Source organism: Bombus vancouverensis, chromosome 9, assembly GCF_051014615.1.
Source record: "Bombus vancouverensis nearcticus chromosome 9, iyBomVanc1_principal, whole genome shotgun sequence".
In the NCBI taxonomy this organism is placed as follows: domain Eukaryota; kingdom Metazoa; phylum Arthropoda; class Insecta; order Hymenoptera; family Apidae; genus Bombus; species Bombus vancouverensis.
Window position 1 is genome coordinate 15,436,923 of NC_134919.1, and position 21,710 is coordinate 15,458,632.

The 21,710-nt window shown below is 41.2% G+C and overlaps 1 protein-coding gene across 10 annotated transcripts in view; it reads right to left on the reverse strand.

Moving 5' to 3' along the window:
• spri (Src homology 2 domain-containing protein sprint) overlaps window positions 1-21,710 on the reverse strand; it is a 211,550-nt gene that overhangs the window by 71,837 nt on the left and 118,003 nt on the right. Inside the window, exon 1 of one of the 10 annotated variants that reach the window (XM_033338017.2) lies at window positions 10,875-16,834. The exons of the other annotated variants lie outside the window; for them this stretch is intronic. Within the exon in view, the coding sequence (XP_033193908.1) occupies window positions 10,875-10,933 (59 nt within the window). The 5' untranslated portion in view covers window positions 10,934-16,834. Of the gene's footprint in view, window positions 1-10,874; window positions 16,835-21,710 lie in introns of those variants that run through there. 10 annotated transcript variants of the gene reach the window in all.

Genomic DNA, 21,710 nt, shown 5'->3' on the forward strand with positions numbered 1-21,710 from the left:
TGTTGAACGAAGTTAAGCTAGGGAAGTTTGGCGAAAGAAGTTCGCTTTTCTGGTAGATACTCGAGTTTAGCCTGTTGAGGATTGAATTTTATATATCGTAAAATATCGTTGATGCAAATTCGATGGTATAAAACGAAACGTTCGATAAAATTTGGTATAAACGTAAGAAATACATTTTCAGACGAAGAAATTGCTCGCTATCAGAGTTTTCAACGTAGCGTCTACTACTCCAACGAGTTCAATCGATTTCTACTTCCATCGCGAGATTTCTTCACAGATTCGACAATAATACTCGTAACGAAAGGTAACTACGGTTAATAATAAGAATAAAAATTCATGAAACTTGTAGCGAATACTAAATTCTAATGAAAATAAATTTCCACGATATAGTCTTTGTACTTGATTAAAAAATATCCGATTAAATAAAAAACATCCGAAAATATCTACGCAACTTTTGAGAGACCATAAACGAAAGTGCTCGTTTCCCCATGGTGAGTTCCTTCGGTCACAACGTAGCCCGGTTTTTCCGCTCTGAGAGGCGCGATTGTCCCCTCAGGGACGGCGCAAAAGGTTTCCGCGGGATGAGAATTATAATCGCGAGCCGAATAATCACCTTTGCACCCTGTTTCACCTCCCGCTTGCCAGGCGGTCGAATATGCAAAATACTTTGTCGAGGTCGTAGTTTTCTAAACAATTTGGGAAACTGGCGAGGCCAGACACACTGGGTACAATTGAAACGAGACGTTCCAGTAATGAATTATGTCCCTCTAAAGGGGGTGAGAAGGGGTTCCAGGACATGGAGAAAGGTTTGAATAGCGCATAGGCGGAAGGGGTGGAAGCGTGAATTGGGATTAATTCTTGGGGTTGGATGAATGAACGACGGCTTCGAGGATTGCCGCAGGTTAATGTTAATTGTCGAGCATAAAGTGCTTGCTGTTTGTCGTTCCATTCGCTACTCGATAATAGCCCTTTGCACGATCGTATCCTTTATTTCGCTTTTGTTGCGTGCTGTTCTGGTTTTTTAGAAAATTACGTGGAACTTTCTGTTGGATCGAGCCACTATTCGTTTCTTGAAAATCTGACGAATAAAAGTGTATCTAACGATTTATGCAAACTATCGGTACCTTTTTAAGGTAATCAATTATTAGAGTTGTTCTTGCAAATTTTTTGAGGTAGAAATAAAAAAAAATTGTAGTGCAATTTGTATAGGTATTTTTCAATCCCAGTTGGCCCCGAATACAAAACATATTTACGGCACAGACGAACAAACAATTCCTATTTCTCTGTATTCCATGGTGGATTAAATAAAACGAAATATGCGTTATGCGGCGGATAAAACGCACGGGATGAATATTTTTGCATACGTAACACGGAGAATTTACATTATCCTCGAATAAAATAGTTCAGCTGCGGAAACTCTCAGGAACGAGTTCTATTTTCTGGCTCTCGGTTTATTGAACCAAAAGTGTGATTCATAAGTGGCCTGGAAGGAAGACGAAAAATAAGAAAAACGAGGCGTCGAACCTTCCGCCTGTAAATAAACGAGAGACCATGGCGGCTGCACTCGAAAAGAAATCAACACGAAACAATTTGCACCTTGTAATCGTGGTAACGGTGTTGGTAATTAGCGTGCCTTCTTATGCACCGGAGGAAACGTTCCGTTGCAGTACGAAACGGTCATTTACAACCGCGTGTCTGCAATTCAATAATTTTCTCCGGATGGTTTAACACACTCTGTGCTTTTGTTTCAACCGTTTCGAAACGTTTCCTGATTTTATCTCGCTATCGAAACAGTCTCTGCACGTGGAACATCGGTCGGCGTAGTCGTTTTTCGACAATTTTTCCTTCCTCCAGTAAATTACCCATGTAAAACGACAGACCTCGCTATTATCAACGTCACATTCGTCGATAAGAAACATATTAAAATATAGCACGGAAGAACGTATTAATAAAAATATTTCAACCATTCCAATAACACCGAGCGAAACTAATTTTCATTTTCTTGCTTCCAATCTGTTCTTCTCGCGGAAAATCATCCATGGCCCAATCTCAGTTGGTATCGAGCGAGAAATTCTCTACCAGACAAACGGTGCAATTTTCATCAGAATATTAAAACGACATAATTTTCAAGGAGCAACAGGATTCGAAGGATGATCGACGAGCATGGCACGCAATCGGAAGCCAATCACCCGAGCCACGGCCAGCTACTCCATGATAAATGCCGAGCTTCATCGTTCAACCCGGCGACAATTGGCAGCGGTGGACGACTTCGTCTAGCTTCCTCCGCTTATATCAGCGCGCCCGTATCCGTCGAACAATTTGTTGTCTGCCAGCCAGGCCATTTTCCATCGCTCCACCCTCTTATCCGTCATATCTGAAGCTTCGTCTCTGTCAAATTCCGTGCTCTCGAGCGACCGCAGACTTTCGTAGCACAGTGAAACAGAGGGAGTAGAATCCCGTTTCCCGGAAATCACGTCACGTACGCGCTGGTCCCAGCCTTTCGCGTCTCTTTTGATTGCTTTTTGAATCGGAATGCTGATGTTCCTTCGTGTACCGAAGATGGAACACGTTAGTTACTTCGCTTCTTCGTGGGGTTCATTTCTGGAATTATGAAGCGGTTTCGGTGCTGCAGACGTATTTCACGAATAGTCGAGGATTATTTATTAGCGTTAATCGATTGGTAGTTTTGAAATTGCAAAAGTTTGTTTCAGCTTGTTGAGGTTTGAGAGCGATGGAGCCAGATTCTTGATAATCGAAATCAAGGAATCTTCAGGAAATGGAATTCATCAGTTTGACTTCCGGGCATGTAACTCTGATTATTCGTACAAGAACCAATCCATCAAACCCGATCAAACCCGATCAAACCCGATCAAACCTAACTAATATTAAAATCAGGGAATCTTCAGAAATGCTATTAAATTAGCTTCCAAATGTGTATAGCCAAGCTCAAAAGACTACGTATTGCTTTCCGTAATCCCAAATTGTCTACAACGTCCTCAAACTTTCTGAAACTTTTCAAACCAGAGTATAAAATTCTATCTCACGGACAAAAATCCTGGGTAACGACACAACTTATTCGTATCAGAATAAGCATTTCGAACGGTCGTACACACTCGCAAACACCCTCGGAGCGTGGATGGTGCTTCTAGGGGCAGGTAGCGGCGCGCTGCGTTTCTGGAATAATTTAATTAGTAAGCGTACGAAGTGAAGTGCCAAGTCTTATCCCGTGGGCTTAATAGCTGGCTCTTCCCTGCTTCTGACTTCGCCTCCCGCGGGACGTACCTTTGCCCGGGAACTCGTCTGCGTTAGAAACACGCACCACGAATCCCCCGTAGGTCGAACGAGATCATGAAACCGGGACCTAGCATCTTGCTAGCCACCCGAGGACGTCGTTTAATGAATTAATTAAGCATTATTTTGTTTAACTGCGAGACCTGCTGACAGTTCGTCTTTCTCATCGGCAAATGGTCGCACGTTTTACGACCGTTTCATTGGGGGCTCTGTTTTATGGCTCCTTCATGATATTCGTTCTTTCGGTGATCTTTTATCTTCTTTTCTTGGGATTTGTTGCTCTCGTTAAATACTGCGACTTCCTGTATCTGTAGATAATTACTGTGATTTGTTGTGAAGTACGCGTGATTGTAATAAACAACGATATGCAAATTGTATCTTCTACATCGAACATTTTCGGCATTTTTTTTTAAATTCTAACGCTGCGATCGTGACACTCGTATCGTGCAGTATGCCATACAAAACGCTTTGTATAACGTATACAGTGGCAACGAAAAGTACACACCGTTTTCTCCAACAAAGTATTTATTCTTTTATTAGATTTTACACTCCATTTCCATCAAATATCAATAATCATACGTAGCGTCGTTAGTATCAAATTTTTGTAATCGTTTGAAAATACGAGATTTATTACAGTTGGATCTAATTAACCATTATACCATAAAGTATGAACGCAGTGATGTACAAATACGTTTTATGGCCACTACTTGGTACATTTAGAATAAGTTTTCTCAAGTGTTATACATATTTTGTAATCTTACTCTGTAAAAATATTACAATTCTGATCATTTTCTTGATGCTTTGTATCAATTGTCTCGCTCGGTATGAAGCTAACGAATGCTCTAACAGCATCTATGAGTAGAAGCGTGATATGCTCTGTTATCGAACGACAACGTTCATTGAGTAGGAAAAAGAAATCCGAGAGGTTTCACTTGGACGAAATCGCGCAGAGATTCTTTTGCAACGCCGTCAATTTGGTAGTTCCAGCGATTTTCTGGTTTCTGGCGGTACACCCTCGCCGTTTCCGGCGATTCTACAACAGTGGGAGCAGGAAGAGAACTTTTATATCGCAGCAAATTGCTCGAGGCCAGTCGTTCTTCTTCCCCCGCTGTCCGATGGTTACTTTTTAATTAAAAGTTTCGCCTTTAAAGCCACGGCCAGACGAGACCCCAGTCGGCAAAGGGACAAATTGCATCGGGTTGTATCCGCGTGCGTACGCTCGCTGTCGCGCGACACCGAACCGCGAGACAATCGAATGGAAAACAAGTCGAGCACGCATCGAACGACTGCACGTGAAAGCTTTCCTTTGTCACTGCTCGTCCGCGGCTGTATGCGAAACGTAATGGCGAAGTAAATGAATTTTTTTAAACGTCGCGTCGGGAATAGATTTTGTTTCTTCCTTCTTTTTCCTTTTAATACGAGTCGTCGACTAATATCACACGATAATATTAATCTACACTTCGTAGAGATTATGAAACTATTTAAATCGTCGATTATTCGTTATATTCATAAATCACGGTGTTAACATATAGATTTACAGAGGTAGATGATAATACAGACCATAAGGACAGATGTAAGTAGGTGTATGCACAGTTGATAGAGTTTAGATTATGTCACGATTGTTGTTCTGTCTTGTTGAAGTAACTACTTGAAGAAAAACTTTACATCCTTATTTACGTATATGTGTGACCTGGTGTTTGCTATTATGCAGAAATATTCTAAATAAGGAGCGGTGTATATTATTGTACCCTTGAATATACATTATGTTTTGAGTTGCAAGGTCTAACAACAAAGGAACTAATAAACAGATTTCTATTTATGTTTCCTGCAGCCTCTAGCTCAAGCTATAAAGTTAGCTTCTTTGGTGATGTCCTTTTGCTATAAAAATATGAACGTGCTCCCTATCATTCCATTGTCTAGTAACACTAAGAGAGTAAAGATCTGAATCAGCATAAACTTATACTTATATCTTTAATTAATTCAATATACTTTTCTATTACAAATTCATCCACTCGTTCCTCAATCAGTCAACCTCAACCTCAACCTCAACATGTCGTTCTGTTATTTTCTACGTATTTTGTTTATGTTTAAGTTCGTGTTTTATGCAAACTCTGTAAATGGAACCTCGATAGACAAACGGAAATAAAATATTTATACAGGGTGGTTGGTAACTGGTGGTACAAGCCGAAAGGGGGTGATTCTACGCGAAAAAAGAAATCGAAAATATAGAATAAAAATATAGAATAAAAAAAAAAATCACCCCCTTTCCGCTTGTACCACCAGTTACCAACCATCCTGTTTATATAGATAAATCAAAAGATATGCAGCGATCCTCATCTTTAGCGCTAACTATATTCGAGATCACTATTCTGCATAGAATATAGAGTATTAGTAAATTAAAATTACAAGAAGGTAATGTAACAATGTTAGAGTAGTAGTACAGTGTTATAAGAGCAAGGCAATTGTACAATAGCAGATTAGTACTAGCACGATAATAGTAAAGTAGTACTATCGTAGCAATAGTACTACGACGATAGTAAAGTGGTACTATAATAGTAATAGACCAACATTAAACCAGTGAATTACAGTTAATATACCACATCATGGTAACCATTCCTCGTGCTTCATCTTGCGTCCACTGCATGTGAACCGCTAGATGCCTAAGTGTCACAGTACACCCACTATTCCATTACGCTCATTCATCGCATTCCACGGTCCCTTTATCTCTCTCCAGCAATTCCAATTCAATCTCCTGTCTACGTAACAGTCTCACGAATAGAACTATCTAAAAACTGCAAACCCATTCTTTTTTCCTTCGCCTCTATATATCTACGCAGCCACAGTCTCCTTTAATTCTCTCGTAATCCCTGGTATCATCTTATCTTCTCCATTAAACACGTCGGGCTACGCACACATATACGCGTTATCTTTGCACGGAAAAGATCCAGTTAGCCACCATCTCAGCCCGCTGAACTTTTGCAACAAGAAGAGTACTAGAAGCAGCATTAAAGGACCATTAAGAAAATTAGAAAAAAATTAATTTTAAAGGATTACTCGTTTCTTTGTTCTGCAAACTAATTGTCACTGGGAAATTCGGATACATCTACGGGGTGTCTCGTGTAACTAGATGGATTATAGGTTTAAAGCGATAGAGAATAGTAGAACAGCGGAGCAATTAATTAGGAAATGTAATGACAAAAATTGTGAGAAAAATGTCTCGACCAGCTGAGAACAAAGAGAATAAAGTTAACAGGAAATTCGATACAAGTAATGACTAAGGATAAAAGAATTAATTTTTAATTTTCTATTAATAATCTATAGACGCTAGAGTCCGGATTTTATCCACCGAAAGGGCCATTCTTTTTGCTTGCCCCTCAACGAGAACACGTTTTAGTTAAATCAAGGGAAGAGGAGATCGAAGGAAGTCTTGTTTGGACCCACTACCAAAGGACGAGCAACAGCAAAAAAAGGACGGTCTGAACGATACTCTTCTGCGACTGGTCGACAAGAAGGGGCCCGTCTTCCTTTTACGACGTGGCTCCGCTCGGCGACACGCGGCCATTAACATATTCTTCATCCTGCGACAGAAGCTCTCACGGAGCTTCTTGTCAACCGATTTCGAGAATGGAACGTCCGGGTTCTTTGTGCGTGTTCCGTGCACTGGTTCGGCGATCGGTGGCGACCATTTTTGGCGAACGATCGGTAGAAGAATGGGTAGAAGGTGTACCACGTGGGAGGACGTTGAATTTATTGGATCTCGATATTGCTAAACTTTCTCTACCGAATCGTAGAAACTCTCACGCAACGAACGTGTTAAACGGAAATTTTCGTACAGAGTGAAATTACAACTTGGCTAACTAGGAAATCAAACGGAATAAAAACAAGAAGAGAACAAAACCGCGAAATAGACTTCTTCCAAAGAGGAACCTGCTCGAAATCAGTGGTAATCACCCACGCGAGGATCCAAAACGAGCTGTACACACGTACACACACAGAGTACCGCGATTTGAAAACAACGGGTGCACAGCATCCCGAAGCAACAGCCTGGTAATTGCGTTCACGAAACCGCGAACAGGCAAGAACATCGGCGAGAACGGTCGTTTGTCAGTGGCAAATAGAACAGTTGATCTCATCGAGGCCCTCTAACGAGGCCTCGTTATTGCAGTTCGCGTGCACACGCGTCGATCTTTCGACCAAGCGTTTTCGATCGCCTAATTAAAACGAACTTCTCGTTTCGAGACTTAATCTCTACCACTGAGAACCAATAAAGGGCAAACGGAATCGTTCCTTCCCTTTCCATTCTCTTCTTTTCTTTTTTTCGTTAGTCTCTTTTCCTCTGATTCGCGAGGAACGCGATCGATCGCAAACGCCGCCGGATGTCCGACATCCGGGGACAATTTATATCGACGATAAATTCCTACCCTCTTTCATTAGTGGCCTTTGCACGCCAGATTTACAGCTATCTCTCGCGCTATGAACAGTGTTCCGTGTTTCGCGGTCGATCGTATTTTTCGCCAGCCATTTTAACTGTACCTGCAGGGGACGAAGGCGCGGGAGGTGACAGTTTCGGTTGATTCGAATTAGTTTCGTCGTTAGTGATAGCGATAATTAACGGCGAGCGGCCGAAACGTTGCAATTCGAAGAATTTCTCTGATGTTTTGCTATGGAGGATATACCTCGGCTCTTTTGTCATGATATTTTAGGAAAGGAAGGACACGCACGTGTCTAGTACATAGGAATTTCGATTTGATTAGAGTTAGTTTCTGATTAAAAACTAGTGGGAGCGATTGAAACGAGACGAAAGATACATTTCAATCAATACGACGACGCTTTGGAAACTGGACGTATCTGCGGTTCGTAGAATAATATTGGAAATTCTGCTAATCGACTGTAATTGTAGGATACCAAAAACCAAGAAGCTTGGAAAATTTCAGAAAAATTTCAAGATAGGGAAACTGAAAGGTATATTCAAATTCACGAAGAAGGTGCCATTTCGTTTCACAGAGAAATCAGTAACTGACTGTACAATCGATATAGACGTCGTAAAAGCAGACTTCCAAAAAGAAGCGCGAAGAATGTGCACCGCGGCAATTTCAGCGACACTCCGGGTGTAGCCCGTTCGACTTTCCATGCTGAAACTTCTCTCCATTTTCGGCGCGTGCGGCTCGATTTATCACCGTTGAGTTAAATTTCGATCGACCTCTATAACCGTGAACTTGCGATCGCGCCAAGACTCGACGCCCCGCGCCATTCAATTTAAATCCTCGTCCGATCAACTCCAACCTCGATGCTCCTCTATAAACGGAGGGATACACGTATACGTATATATCGTCGATATCGTCAGACAACATCTGTGACAGCCAGAACGAGCTTCAAGCTCGATCTGTTATCGCCTTGGTAGGCTATGATCCGCCCTCTTACGTGAAAGTTGTAAAAGAGACGAAGAAAACAGATTGCGATGGCGCGCGTGGATGTTTATTGAAATATAAAGGATTTATGTCTCTCTCTCTCTCTCTTTCTTTTTCTTTCTCTTCGTAATAAGTTTGCGTGACGACGGAGTTTCAGGTTTTGAATTTAGAGAAGTTTGCTATGGATAGCTGAGAAGGGTGAGAGCTAAAGATTTTCACTGACGCGAGACAAAAATCGTGGCCTAAAACACGTAAATTAATTTTTCTGTGAATAATTTTGGAAACAGAACATTTTTACATTCTCATTAAAGGATATTCAAAATCGACCAATATTACAACCTGTTTTCTATTGTAGTAATTTCAAATAAATATGAATATCTAGATGGAACTTTAGATAGAAAGAAGCTGAGAGTGGGTGAAAAAATCTTTGAGAAAAAGAAGACGTATTTAAATGGGACTGTAATTGATTTTTAATATTTTTTAAAAGATCATTAATATTTTCTTGGAAACATAGAGCGCGTATTTAGAAGGGAATAAATCAACGAAAAATAGAAATACGATGCTTGGATGTTTGGAGAAGAGTTGGGAAATACAGATGCAACTTCGATCGACGTTTCTCCCAATGACAGACGATATTCAAATGAGACATTCGATGCAAACTGAACAAGATCAAAAGGGAATTGAATCGAATGCTAAGATTTAACTCTTCTGGATCTGGTATTATGGAGATACATGAAACGTCTAGTTTGTGCCTCTTGAGATTCAAGATCTCTCATTGTATTGAAATGGCAGACAGATCCTTGACAGATTTATCACTTATTTCTGTGTCACTACGAGTATCGTTTCAATCACAGAATCGTGTTACTATTTTATCATCTCGTAGATCACCAATTAACAAAACAAACAATATTTGGTTCGCGATGTGATTACAAGAAATTGCAGAAATCTGAAATAATGGAATTAATTAGTCTTTTAAATTGAAAAATTCTGTTAAAAAACTATATGTACGACTAAATCTTGGTTTTAAAAAACGATATTTTATATGTAACAATTTAATAACGTATTCGAGATTTTCTCTTCTACACAAGAAATTTAATAACTTCTTGTTCGATTGAAGATTCAAATATGCAGCGGAAGATTCGTACGTCTCTATCGGATTTCCTTGAGAAAATTTTCTCAAGAAAATTCACCGACGAAGACTCTACACCACCGAGCTACCTTCCTCCCTTATCCTTCTGAATTATTCTGGAGAGTAATCGGAGGAAATGAAATCTACCAGCTCCAGTTACCGACGTCAGAAGTTCGTATTAATTATGACTCGTAATTGTCAATCGACGTTCCGTTGGTTTCTACGAGCACTAGGGGCAGTTGGGAAAGGGCTGAGATAAGTCATGAATCTCCATTAATAGAAGAGGGATTTTGAAGTGAAATTTCATATTAATATACCAGAAACTTAGTCAAGTCGACCATATTAATTTCTATGTCAAACGAACGAAAACGATTCATCGAGCACGAACGAAGAAAATTCATCGAGCACGAGCGAAAATAAGTATAAAAATATCGTCGATATTATCGGTATATAATCTAACATTTTACGTTCGTAATATTCTTACGTGGGAAGTTCAAGAAAGTTCAGCGTCTCTTACGTAATTCCATAACCTTCAGCTACAACCTTTAACTTTAACCTTTATCTTTTTAATCTTATCGATACTCGAGCGACTATAATCATGTACTATACAGAGTGTTCTAAATTCTTCCAGTCAAACCTTCGCAAAAATCGCGGTAATGAAACAAAAATTCGCAAAGTCTTACCTAATGGTATTTGGTCGTCCGAAAAGTGTCTTTCTCTTACAGACACGTCTTTTACAACGACGCATCTTCATACAAACATGAAACCTAATCTATCGAACTTTGTAATCTTTATCTTGATATCTTGATAAAACAAAATGGATCATACGTAATTCGATAAAATAATATAAAACGGAAAATGTTGTGCATCCACTATTTCCTTATAAAACGAAAGAAACTTTTCGGACCATCTAATATATAGTTAAGAGATAAATTCAATTATATTCCATATATGAAAATTTCGAAAAGTCCGGTTTAACGTAATACCATAAAACGTAAAAACATCACCCCACCCTCTCAAAAAAGCCCAACGTTCCTTCGACTCACCTGAGAATATGTTGATTGGTAGACTGCAGCAGGATCGTAGTATACTTGGTGATCAGCATTTTTCCTCTCGCAAATGCCTTGAGGAAATCCACTAGCCGAATCGTTAGAAGTAAAACCGAGCTAATTCGCGTACAGCCGTGTAACACGAAGCTGCGATAGTCTCCGCGCGACAACGACGACAGTCGAAAGAGGGGTCTCGCACTCGTTTCGCATAAATCGCGGTCTAGGAAAATCGAGCAAAGCGAATGAAGAGCCCGTGGATGCCGCGGAAATTCTTCCGGCTATATTTAACGTTTCCAGCAGGCACAAAGCGATCCGGCTGCATCCTTCTTTTCTCCTTCTTTTCGAGGTTCCAGCGAAAACCTTGACGTCATTCGGCCGTCGATCTTGCCCGTGGTCAAGTCACCGGTTTCGCGCCTCCTCCGCAACGATCGTCGCTGTGTTTGCTTCGGCTTTCGCTTTGTTTGTGCTGCACGTCGTCGACGAGGCGTGGTTTCGAGGCTGAGTGAGTTGCCGGATTGATTGGGTGTCTGCTTTTGGCGAGGGTGTTGATTCAAATCGCGTCACTTCGTGGTCTCTCGCGTTTCCTTTCGAGAATACGTGCACAAGTGTTTGTGCGATTGATTGGAAGTTTTGCTAGCTTCGCAAATATTGAAGTTACGATCGGTGCTTATTTTAAGTATGATTAATGTGGCTTCTTGGCGATGAAATATCGTTCCACTCGATCGATGCGTTCATAACGCTGATTAGAATTTCCGTAGAAATATTACAGATATACGATCGATGTTAATTTCAACTGTAATTTCCGTCATTTATCGGTGATTCGATAAAACATCTTTTTAATAAATTGTTTAAACATTCTACCAGTGTTTGTGGTAATTGAAATTTTTATCGGAAGGTTGGAATTACGATTAGTGATCGTTTTGGATACGATCGATACTCGATCGATAGTGGTTCGACGTATATTTGCCGCTTCAATTGATTATTTATAGCATTGATTGAAATCTTCGTAGAAGTATCGAAGTCACGATCAATGTTAATTATAAGTATGATCAACGTCGACCGTTGGGAATTCGGCAAAACACTCCTTTTAGCTCGAAGCTTTGCGCTTTATGATTTCATTTCTAGAAAGTTAATAACTTCGTTGAGAAATCTGCAGCTTGGTAAGTTTTAACATAGGAACCTTGTTCGCGATTAATATCTACGCTTCGTTATCTTCGCAATATTTATTAACTTGCCTTAAACCGCTATCGATCTATTCCTTTCCTTAAAACAGGTTACTTTTCACAGCATCCGTAGCAACAGATCTTGATTCGAGCAATCTTACCTTCTAAATTAAACTTCCTGTATAATCAACTTACAAAGTTGTTCTTTACGCGAGAACAAGATCCTCACGATTACTCGCAACACCCACTTTAATCATTAAATTTATTCAGAAAGATAAGTCATTTGACGTAAATCTCATCTTCTGACCAAGCTTCCTCTTCCTCGTCAATTTCAACTTCTTACTCTCCTCTTTCTCATCAATTCTTCAAAACTTTTCGTATCCACGACGATTACGTCAAAGTCTTGAAAAGTCAATTTTTTCAGTTCCTCCAGTTTCCACCTTCGACCCAGCGCGATAGTGAACGTAACAATCACGTCTCTGTCAACCGTGTTCGACCGAAACACGCAGCTGTCGCAAGAAAGAAGCTTCGAGTCAGGTGTGCTGTACCCTCTTTACTCTCTAACTGTCCAGGTCGAGGAGCTCGCGAACGGGTCCCAAGGTTTTGCCTCGTGTTTACCAGCCTGACAGATAGCGACAGGTGCAACGATCACAGATTGGCTTTCTTCGTTCGAGAACGGACACCATGGCGCCGTTTCGATTCTATTCTCGCGTATCGTCTTAGAATTTCAGCTAAAACATCGTCGAATCTTGGTTGACGTTGGTCAGCGTTTTTGCACGACTTTTCCTTCGATTTAGTCGCGTTTATTCGTTGGAGATAGGATTTTCACTGTGATTTATTCTCGCTCAACTATTAATCGAGTTTGATATCGCGTCTCCAACAGAATTTTCAGCTCTAGTTTTATTCTTCAGCGCTACTAAGTCGTCGAGATTTTCGTGAAGTAGTTGGCAATGTTACATGATTTATTCTCTGATTTATGTCTCGTTCATTCAACTTCGAAATTTTCACGCGATCTCGAATTTCTTGAATTTACGTAGTCCTTTTGATATCCGCCATCTGATGCAGCTTGTCGATCTCGAAGTTAGACTCTGTTTTCATATCTTCGGTGTATCTTCATCAAAACTGTCGATTTTCCCCTCATTGACGTTGGTCAACGACCTTTCAAATGTCTTCAGTGGTTTTCTTTCGCATCGACGATGCCACGCAATATATTCTTGAATTTACTTTCATACATACACCGATCTAGCTTCACTCTCGATCCTCCATTCGATCGTGAATTTCGATTTTCCTGTTAAACGTTCAGCGTGTAAACGCTTCTTAACGTTTCGCCAAAGTACCGCGGTGCGTTGCTTGACGTTGGTCAGGGATCCCACGACTTGCCCTTCGATTTATCCTCGTTTATCCACCGATCGAGCTTCGCGTCGAGTCTGTCGTGCGATCTTGAAAGATCGGTCAACGTTCCTGCGACCTTGTCGGCCTCGAGGTCCGGTCGATTATTCTTTATTGCGACTCGTCGAACGATCGAGGGCCGCGCCACCGTTTCTGGAATACGATTTCGTGGAAATCGTGTTGTCGATCGAGTCGAATCACCAATGGTCGTGTATTTTTAGCGCCACTCTGCCAGAGATCGCGACGGTCAACTTGTTCAATGATGCAGAGAATCACGGGACTCTGTGAGATTCCGAAACGTAACACGATCGACTTGCCTCGTTCAGGGAATTGATTCTGTCTAAGACGTTCAGTGTATTCTCAACTGCATTCCGTTTTGAAGCTCGTATCGATTATTAGATTGTCTGCTGATCAGTAACTTCTTTGAATCTTGTAATTGAAGATGACAATTTTAAATAAATTTATATATTTTAAATCTTGCAAGTTTATAAGTAAAATACGATAATGTATTTTTCGTTGACCATTGCTTCGATGAATTATTCGAGCTTTTTGATCTTTTAAGATTTATTTACCAATAGCTTGACTTTTCGTCGTACGATCTTTTCTGCTACGCCACGCGTCGACATTCTTAGATTTTCCAAGACGAAGTTGGCTTAGATTGCACAGGAAGATCCTGATTATTCTAGCGATTCTCGGCTCGGTCGTTTGGGATTCAGGGTTTGACAAGGAGGTCAGCTTGATCAACTCGTTGTCTCAGAGAATCATAGCGATGTTACGCATCTATGCACCGAGATCTTGATTATTAAACGAGACCAATTTAGTAGACGCGGCAGAAGTGTCTTCTTTGTTTCATAAAATCGTCTGAATGGAGTTCTGTTCGAGGAAATCATTGAGCCGTGACGGAGGATCGCAAGCGCGCGTGCCACGTTAAAAACAAAATTCCGAAAATTTTAACAGTCCGAAAGTAATCGTAGGACACGTGCGTTGTAACGTTACGCGGAAGTCGATCACCAAAGATTCCAATTATTCGAAGAATTCAGTCCAATCAAGTTACTCGACGTTGAAAAGATCGTACAAACGTGCGTTAAATTGTCACAGAAACCTCGATCCTCTAGAATTCGTATTATTCGTAGAATTCACTAGAAAGCAGTTATCAGTAACGTCAAATAATTTCAAACATTCGCGTTAAATTGTTACAAAGGCCTTGGCCTGGAATTCATATCGGAAAATCCAGCTGAGAAGAGAGTCACTGGAAAAATATTATATAATTTGAAAACCGCAGTTATTAAATTGCAGTAAAGTCCTTGATCGCGTAGAATTCGCATTGTTTGAAAAAATTTAGTTGCACGAGAGTCAGGAGAAATGTCAAATAGCTTCAAACATCTACTAAATAACTATTAAATTCTGTATATCAAATTGTCAGAGACCTCGGTTAAAATTTGGATTATTTAAAAAATTCAGCTGCTGCGAATAATTGCAAGCACTAATTAGATAGTGTTAAGATCAATTAAAAATTGGAACGTTCGTGATTTTCTTCAAATACTTCCAATACTCGATCACTCGATTAATCACCTGTTTGTCGGTCACGTATCGTTCATTCGAAGCTCTCCGTATCTCGGTTCACCAATGCCGTATTCACATCGTAAATCACACTAAAAGGAGGAAGAATCTACACTCAAGAAGAATATTAAAAAAAGAGAGATATTCGGTCGCAACGATTGGTCTATCGATCGTCCGCTTACACTCACAAATTGGTAACCCAAAGTTCACCAATATATCTTATATCGTACATAATACCGTAGAAAAAACAGTCTGCGTTGAAGAAGAACAGCGAAGAAGCAATTAAAAATGATTCACGAATCTCGACGATCGATCATCTACTCTTGAAACTCACATATTGGCCATTCAAGGTTCACCAAATGTCAGTTCACCGGTCACCATATCCGATGTATCGCCACATCAAGAAGAAACAGTCTATGTTGAAGAAAAGTAGCAAAGAAGCCGATCAATGCCAAAATAGTTGACAGATCTGGATGAGCGAGCACAATGATCCGAGGTCTCTGTTGAAGAACAAGGTACTCGCGTGTCAGAGACACTGGCAGGTGGTAGCAAACCGCCTTAAGTAGCATCGACAGGAGCGTGGCTGGTGCCAGTCCTTGTCTGCCAGTTCATTCGGAAGTGATCTGCTCAATAAGCGTCGCTCTGAGGCGCGTTTAATCGGTGTCAACGAAGGACAGGCGAACGATAAACAGTCTTGCGGTGGTTATATCGATGACGTCGCTTCTAGAAACTCCTCCGAGTGCACTTACTTCTCTGTTAACTACACGATCCTCTATCAGAAACGTTCCTCCTCGAGCGTTTCTCTTCCTCGACGAATTTATCAAATTTATCGGCGAATCTCGAAAGAATCGAACCTTTCGGTGACCTCTTCCGGTATCTTGCCCTTCTATCCGAACTCTGAACTCTGTTCGTGGATCGTTCGTGAACTATAGCAAGGTTCGAAGGATCGGAGACTGGATCACGAGACGAATCGCGTTATCGATCCCTGAGAATCGACAATGGCGACGCGGAGGGATCGGTTGCAGAGCGGAGGAAGCGGATCGAGGGATTTTCGCGAGACCCCAGGTAAATTGAGCTCAGCGTCCACTCTGCTTCGCGTCTCGCCGTCTCGAATTGATTTCATGCTCGATCGCGCTTGAGTCTGGGTCATCCGCGCTAACTTTCCAACTCCGCCGAGTCTTGGAAACGCGTAGTGTCGAAGACGTGGCCATTGTACGCGGTTCGGTTGCGATTTTGGGCCGATCGACGCGCCATTCCTCTCGACCATCGCGGTTAACCTTCGGAAACTATCTGAATTGGGGAACTACCGTGGATCCCGTTTTCCTTCATCGTGAGAATCTTACGTTCGATCGAGACAAGCTTCGACGATATTAGAAAACCTTCAACGAGACACTGTCTAAGAACGTTCGTAGATAATCGACACTCGCACTCGAAGACCTTTCATCTTCACCTAATCACGTCCCACGTCACCAGAGGACGAAACCTCTTCCAAACACTTTCTCCTTCGAATCTTCAAGCTCTTTCCAAGTTTTCCTAGTTCTTTCGCGTTACCACACCTTTTACCTGCGCCATGTTCAAAGAACCATCGATCCACGTTATCCAAGGATCAGACAAAGAATCACCACCCAAGCTTCCTTCGTGAACCTTTTAATTGAAGGTTCACGGTAAAGTTCTCCAGGGATTCATGATACTACGGTCCTCGAGGATCTCGATCATCTCCAATACCTAAAATCTGAAGGATTTGGCATCGATCGTTCTCCAGGATCTCGCTTTCTTGGATTATTTATAGACACGGCGGACAAAGAGGTTCTCGAGCGTGCAGCCCGGCTGCCGGTCGCGAATGGACTGGTTGCACGTTTGTTAAACACTATAGTCGCGGCTGTACCGCGCGGACTCTAGCTGCACAGGCGCCTATAGTCTCGGCTGGTTACGCCGACTGGATCGTCCTGTGCTCTCTCGGCGACTTTTCGAGCACGCCGTGGCTGTCTCTCCGCGGCGTGGCCACGTGTGCTTCAACAGTGTGCAAGGGGACTCTGCACTCGCGTCGAGAGTGCGCACACCGGGGCTGGGAGAACTGGCTGCCGGCACGTAGGCACCGGGAAACGCGGGACGCCTACTTGCAGGGTACTGGGTGGGGGTGATAATTTCGTGAGGCACCCGGTCGACCGACCGAAGAACGGTCCTTCTTCGACGGCATCGAGATACGTGTGGGGCCACGTCCGTAGGGTTTTCGTTGTAGGGAAGATCGCGATCGGTTAGTATATAAGGTGTTCTTTCGTTTTGAAACGAATTGCAAGATTTAATAGTAGAATGCTACGATTTTTCCTATTTTCCCTAGGAATGGTAAGCGTAGGAACGTACAGTAGCAAATAAAATTAATTTACAGTTTAATTCGCAAGTTTAATTGACACAGTGAATCGATGAACGTTTACGAAGCTTTCGTTGTAGGGAAGATCGCAGTCGGTTGGTTGTTATACAGGGTGATTCTGAAAATCGTGGTACAATCGAAAAGAACATAGTTGCTCTCGTAGAAATTTGTTTAATCGTTAATTGTTACCAATATTTTATAGCAGCGAATATATCTTCAAAAAATCTTCAAAAAATCTTTTAATTCCATAAATGTTCACCTTTTACCAAAACGCTCGCGTTCCAGAACTCGTTGACTAAAGCACGATCAATCAACCCGGGAGCAAATATACTTATGCAGAAGCAAAAATTCCGCAAGGAAACGCTAATTTCACGCGACTGCCTCGAGACTCTATCAGCCAGTTATCTGGCGATTATTCAAATTACCGAGTCGACCTCGCGAGTTTCACAGAGGAAACGGTTGATACTTAACAAATTGCGGCAACTCTCTTACCATGGTCCGATTATTTCAATTGCACGTGGTCACCGACGAAAGAAAATCACCGGCAACTACTAAATTCAAATAAAATAAAATAGGAGAAAAATCGTGAACGGAACTCGATTACTCGCCGTGACCAGGCTTAACCTAATTGCGTGCGCGAGTACGTGCCTGGTAATTAAGAACAATTCGCGAGTTAGAGCGATCGAGAGGTGAGTTGGTTCAGGCTCGTTGAAATTCCAACCGCGAGGGACGAGCCGTACGTAATGTGCGTAATTTATCGTAAGCTTCTTACGCGAGTCGGTTTCAATTTCTTGCTATTAAGGCACGTACGTGATGGCAGACGTAGTGGAAGATCGGGCGGTTAACGGTGGTGGTTCTTGATACTTTTCTTCATTTTCGCTCTCTTCGCAGTTGCTTTTTGCCTCTTTTATTTCTTCCATTTTAGAAAATCTTTCTTGTACCGTATTTTTCATTTAATTGCTGCGACTCTGTTGGAATACTTGTAACAGATATTTATACATGCAAGTGTTCAGCTCCCTATAAATAAAATTTCGCCTGCCTACAAGAAATTATTCCTTCTCGCTTTAATCTTTTCTATTCTTTGCGTAATTTCGTCGTACAACAGGATCCAAAATTATAATTATATTTCCCTCTGTGATTAATCTATTTCACAAACTGACACCATATAGTTAAGAACGCAGTGCTGTAGGTTCCAAAAAATTCACACCCGTAAACCGTTCGCCGATCGTTCGACCGGAAGTCCTCCAGTTTTATCCTCTCACGTGTAGTACGTTGCACCGCGTGAAACGGTTGCCAACGGCAACAAACGGCAGTTTGCAACGTCCAGATAGGCGCATTAACGGAGGAACGGGGATGAAAACGAACAGATTTGGCCGTGGCCCGCTCGATTGTCCCATCGTCCCTTTCTCTCGTAGCCGGCCGTCTATTAAATAACCGTGGATCGCCGCTTTTCCGGCGCTCTCGCCCGTGAGATTGATAACGCAGCTGCGTTATTGCCTCGAGATCGACCCTGCGTTTCTCTCAATGCACTTTTTTTTCTCTTCTTTCCCTGTATTTTATGAAGCCGGCATGCTTAATTGCCACAGGTATCTCGAAGGTAGGTTTTATACTTTTTTTACGAATTGCAGAATTTAATTCCATTGTGAAGGATCGAGAAATTGTTCATCTTTTGCACAATGATTATCATCGCTTCGGACTGATTTGGTTAAAGCAACGATATTCATCGTTAAATAATATTATTATTGATTTTGTGTGCTATCGATCTTGCTATCATGCTATCACGTTATCACTTTTGTGTGCTGGACTAGATTGGCCGCGTGGTAGTGTTACACAAAAACAGATGAATGTAACTTTCGTTGGCAGTGTGGTATGGAAGATGGTGAGACAAAAAGAGTGCTGAGACGCGTGCAAATGTATATCGATGAGAATCTTGTACATCGTTCATTAAATAAATCTAAAATTATTTTAATAAGAATTCTAAGTGTAATCTTAGTGTTCCTTCACTTTTATTTCGGCGATTAAGATCCACAATTCTTAACAATTATTAATACTTTTCTATGCGAAATTATCGCTGGAACATGGATATTCACGCATTGGTGAGAATTTATTAAACACACGAAAATCCACGTAATATACAAAAATATCTAAAATATGCAAAGTTTAAAATACCGATTCGACGTATGTGTATAGCAAATATACAGCAATAATATGTGTTAGAGATTTTATGTAAGGGGACAGCACTAAACTCCACAGAGATTTCCACATAGCAAGGTAGTTCTTCCACTTCGAGTTCTTGCAACAGAAATAATTTTTACTATTGCAATCGTAATATCTCTGTTAACCTACTTTTCTCCTATAAATCCTAACCACAGAGATATTATTGCCGCGAACCGGGTATTACGACATTCTCAAATTTTTCTTTAGGAAAGGGAAAAGAAATTACGGAAGAGTCAACTTCCCAGAAATTCCCTGTACTCGTTTCTCATATTAAAAACACGTTTGCGTATCGTGTCCCTTCATTGTATGCTAACGACGCACAATTTACGGCGTGTTTCGTACCACCACCGTATTTTCGCGCGTTTAATTCATCTTCGCTCTTGCACAATTACGCTTCGTTTATCCTTTCATTCATTGCCGCTCGTCTCATACACCAACGAAAGCCTCAAAACTACTCGTTAACGAATCCCCCCATCTCTCTCTCCCCTCTCTCTCTCTCTCTCTCTCTCTCTCTCTCTCTCTCAAGCAATTAAATCGCAGAATTGCAATGTAAGGTTCATTATAATTCCGCGATACATTCTCTTCGAGGAAACGGTTTCCGTGCAAAATTTATTTTATTCCTCCCTTTTTAATTTATTTCGATATCGAGTTCGGAGTTGCAGAAAATTTCGAAATATTTGGAACAAAAGTCGACAAGCTCTGAAATCGAATTTCAGCCCACTTGAATTTTCTCTTTAGGTTACTCTTCAATCTTTACTCCAGATTCCTAATTCTCAAGAATTTAATGAAGCTACTCTCTTCGTTCGATCGATTCCCCATAATCCTATCCTATAGATATCACATTTACACATACGTACGTCTATATTATCTCCATCATCTATACTATTTCTCAACATCGTATTTCTTCGTTCGTCAATCCGCGATCTCTTCATTTAAGAAACCTCGGTATCAAAGTTTTAGAAATTTGACACGACTTTGTCGTTCGACGACGATCCTGCGCCTTCGATTTTCATAAAAATATTTCAACTCCCACTTCACTGTCCTTCTACTGAAAGTTGCTTCCCCAGAAATTCTAGCAAAATTCTAATCGATCCTCTGCCTAGATTGAGCTAAAAATTCTAGCAATGCTGCGCAAGATTCCACGTGCAACATTCAGTCTCCTGTTCGAGTCGAAGAAACGGAAAGTCTTTCCACTCGATTGTTTCCTTCTCGACGGCCGTATATAGGCGGAACAGGATCCGGTAGAAAAATCCACGGAAGAGGACGAGGCGGACGAGATGGAAGGCGCAAGAAACCTTCGCGAGAAACCGGCAGCCGTTCCCCGAGTTTTGCTGTCGGCCAGTGAAGGTCGAGCGTAACTGCTCAGCCAGTTGGCCGGTTTCCACAAATAGCCGTCCTACTGTGCCTTCTTTGTTCGTTAATCGTCCCGAGAAAGCAATTAGAAGCTTGTGCACACAACCGTGCCACCATTGCTGATCTTCTTCTTCCTCCTTTTGAATCTATTTTTTCTTCCTTTATACCAAGTACTCGGTTACGTTTTTCCGGAATGGAAAAAACCTTGTTTAGAAGTTCTTAGGAGGAAAGGCACAGATGGGAACAATAAAGCTTCGCGTGTTCTAGATGTTGGATATTTTTATGACGACTTTGTAATGGTTTCTTGCCTGAAGATTTATGGATAGAGCGTGAAAGTGTTGGAAGAATTCGATTTCAGTATGTATCCTTTTGTTTCTTCTTTTTCTTAAACGATGTTTTCTATAGGTCCATGACGAAAATCTTACAACTTTTTTAACTCTTTCGGAGTATAGCTCGGGACAGACTTCGGTACAGATATAACCTCGTTTGTCTCATCAAACTTTTTACTATGATTTCTTTATTTTGAGAAAATTTGCTGATGCGATATTAATAATTTGTAATAAAACCATCTACCAACACATAATACTAACTTCTGACTTGTGAAATTTTATTAACAAAATTCGTTCGAAAGTGCGACAGAATTGAGATTTAACAAAAATATAGTTGCCAACTTTCGCAGGTAACCCGGGGAAAGCGATGTGGAAGCGCTTCGAAACTACAAAACTATGGCTAGTCGAAAATTCACATCGAAACAACCTTCTACTACACTTGCCCACTTCGCAC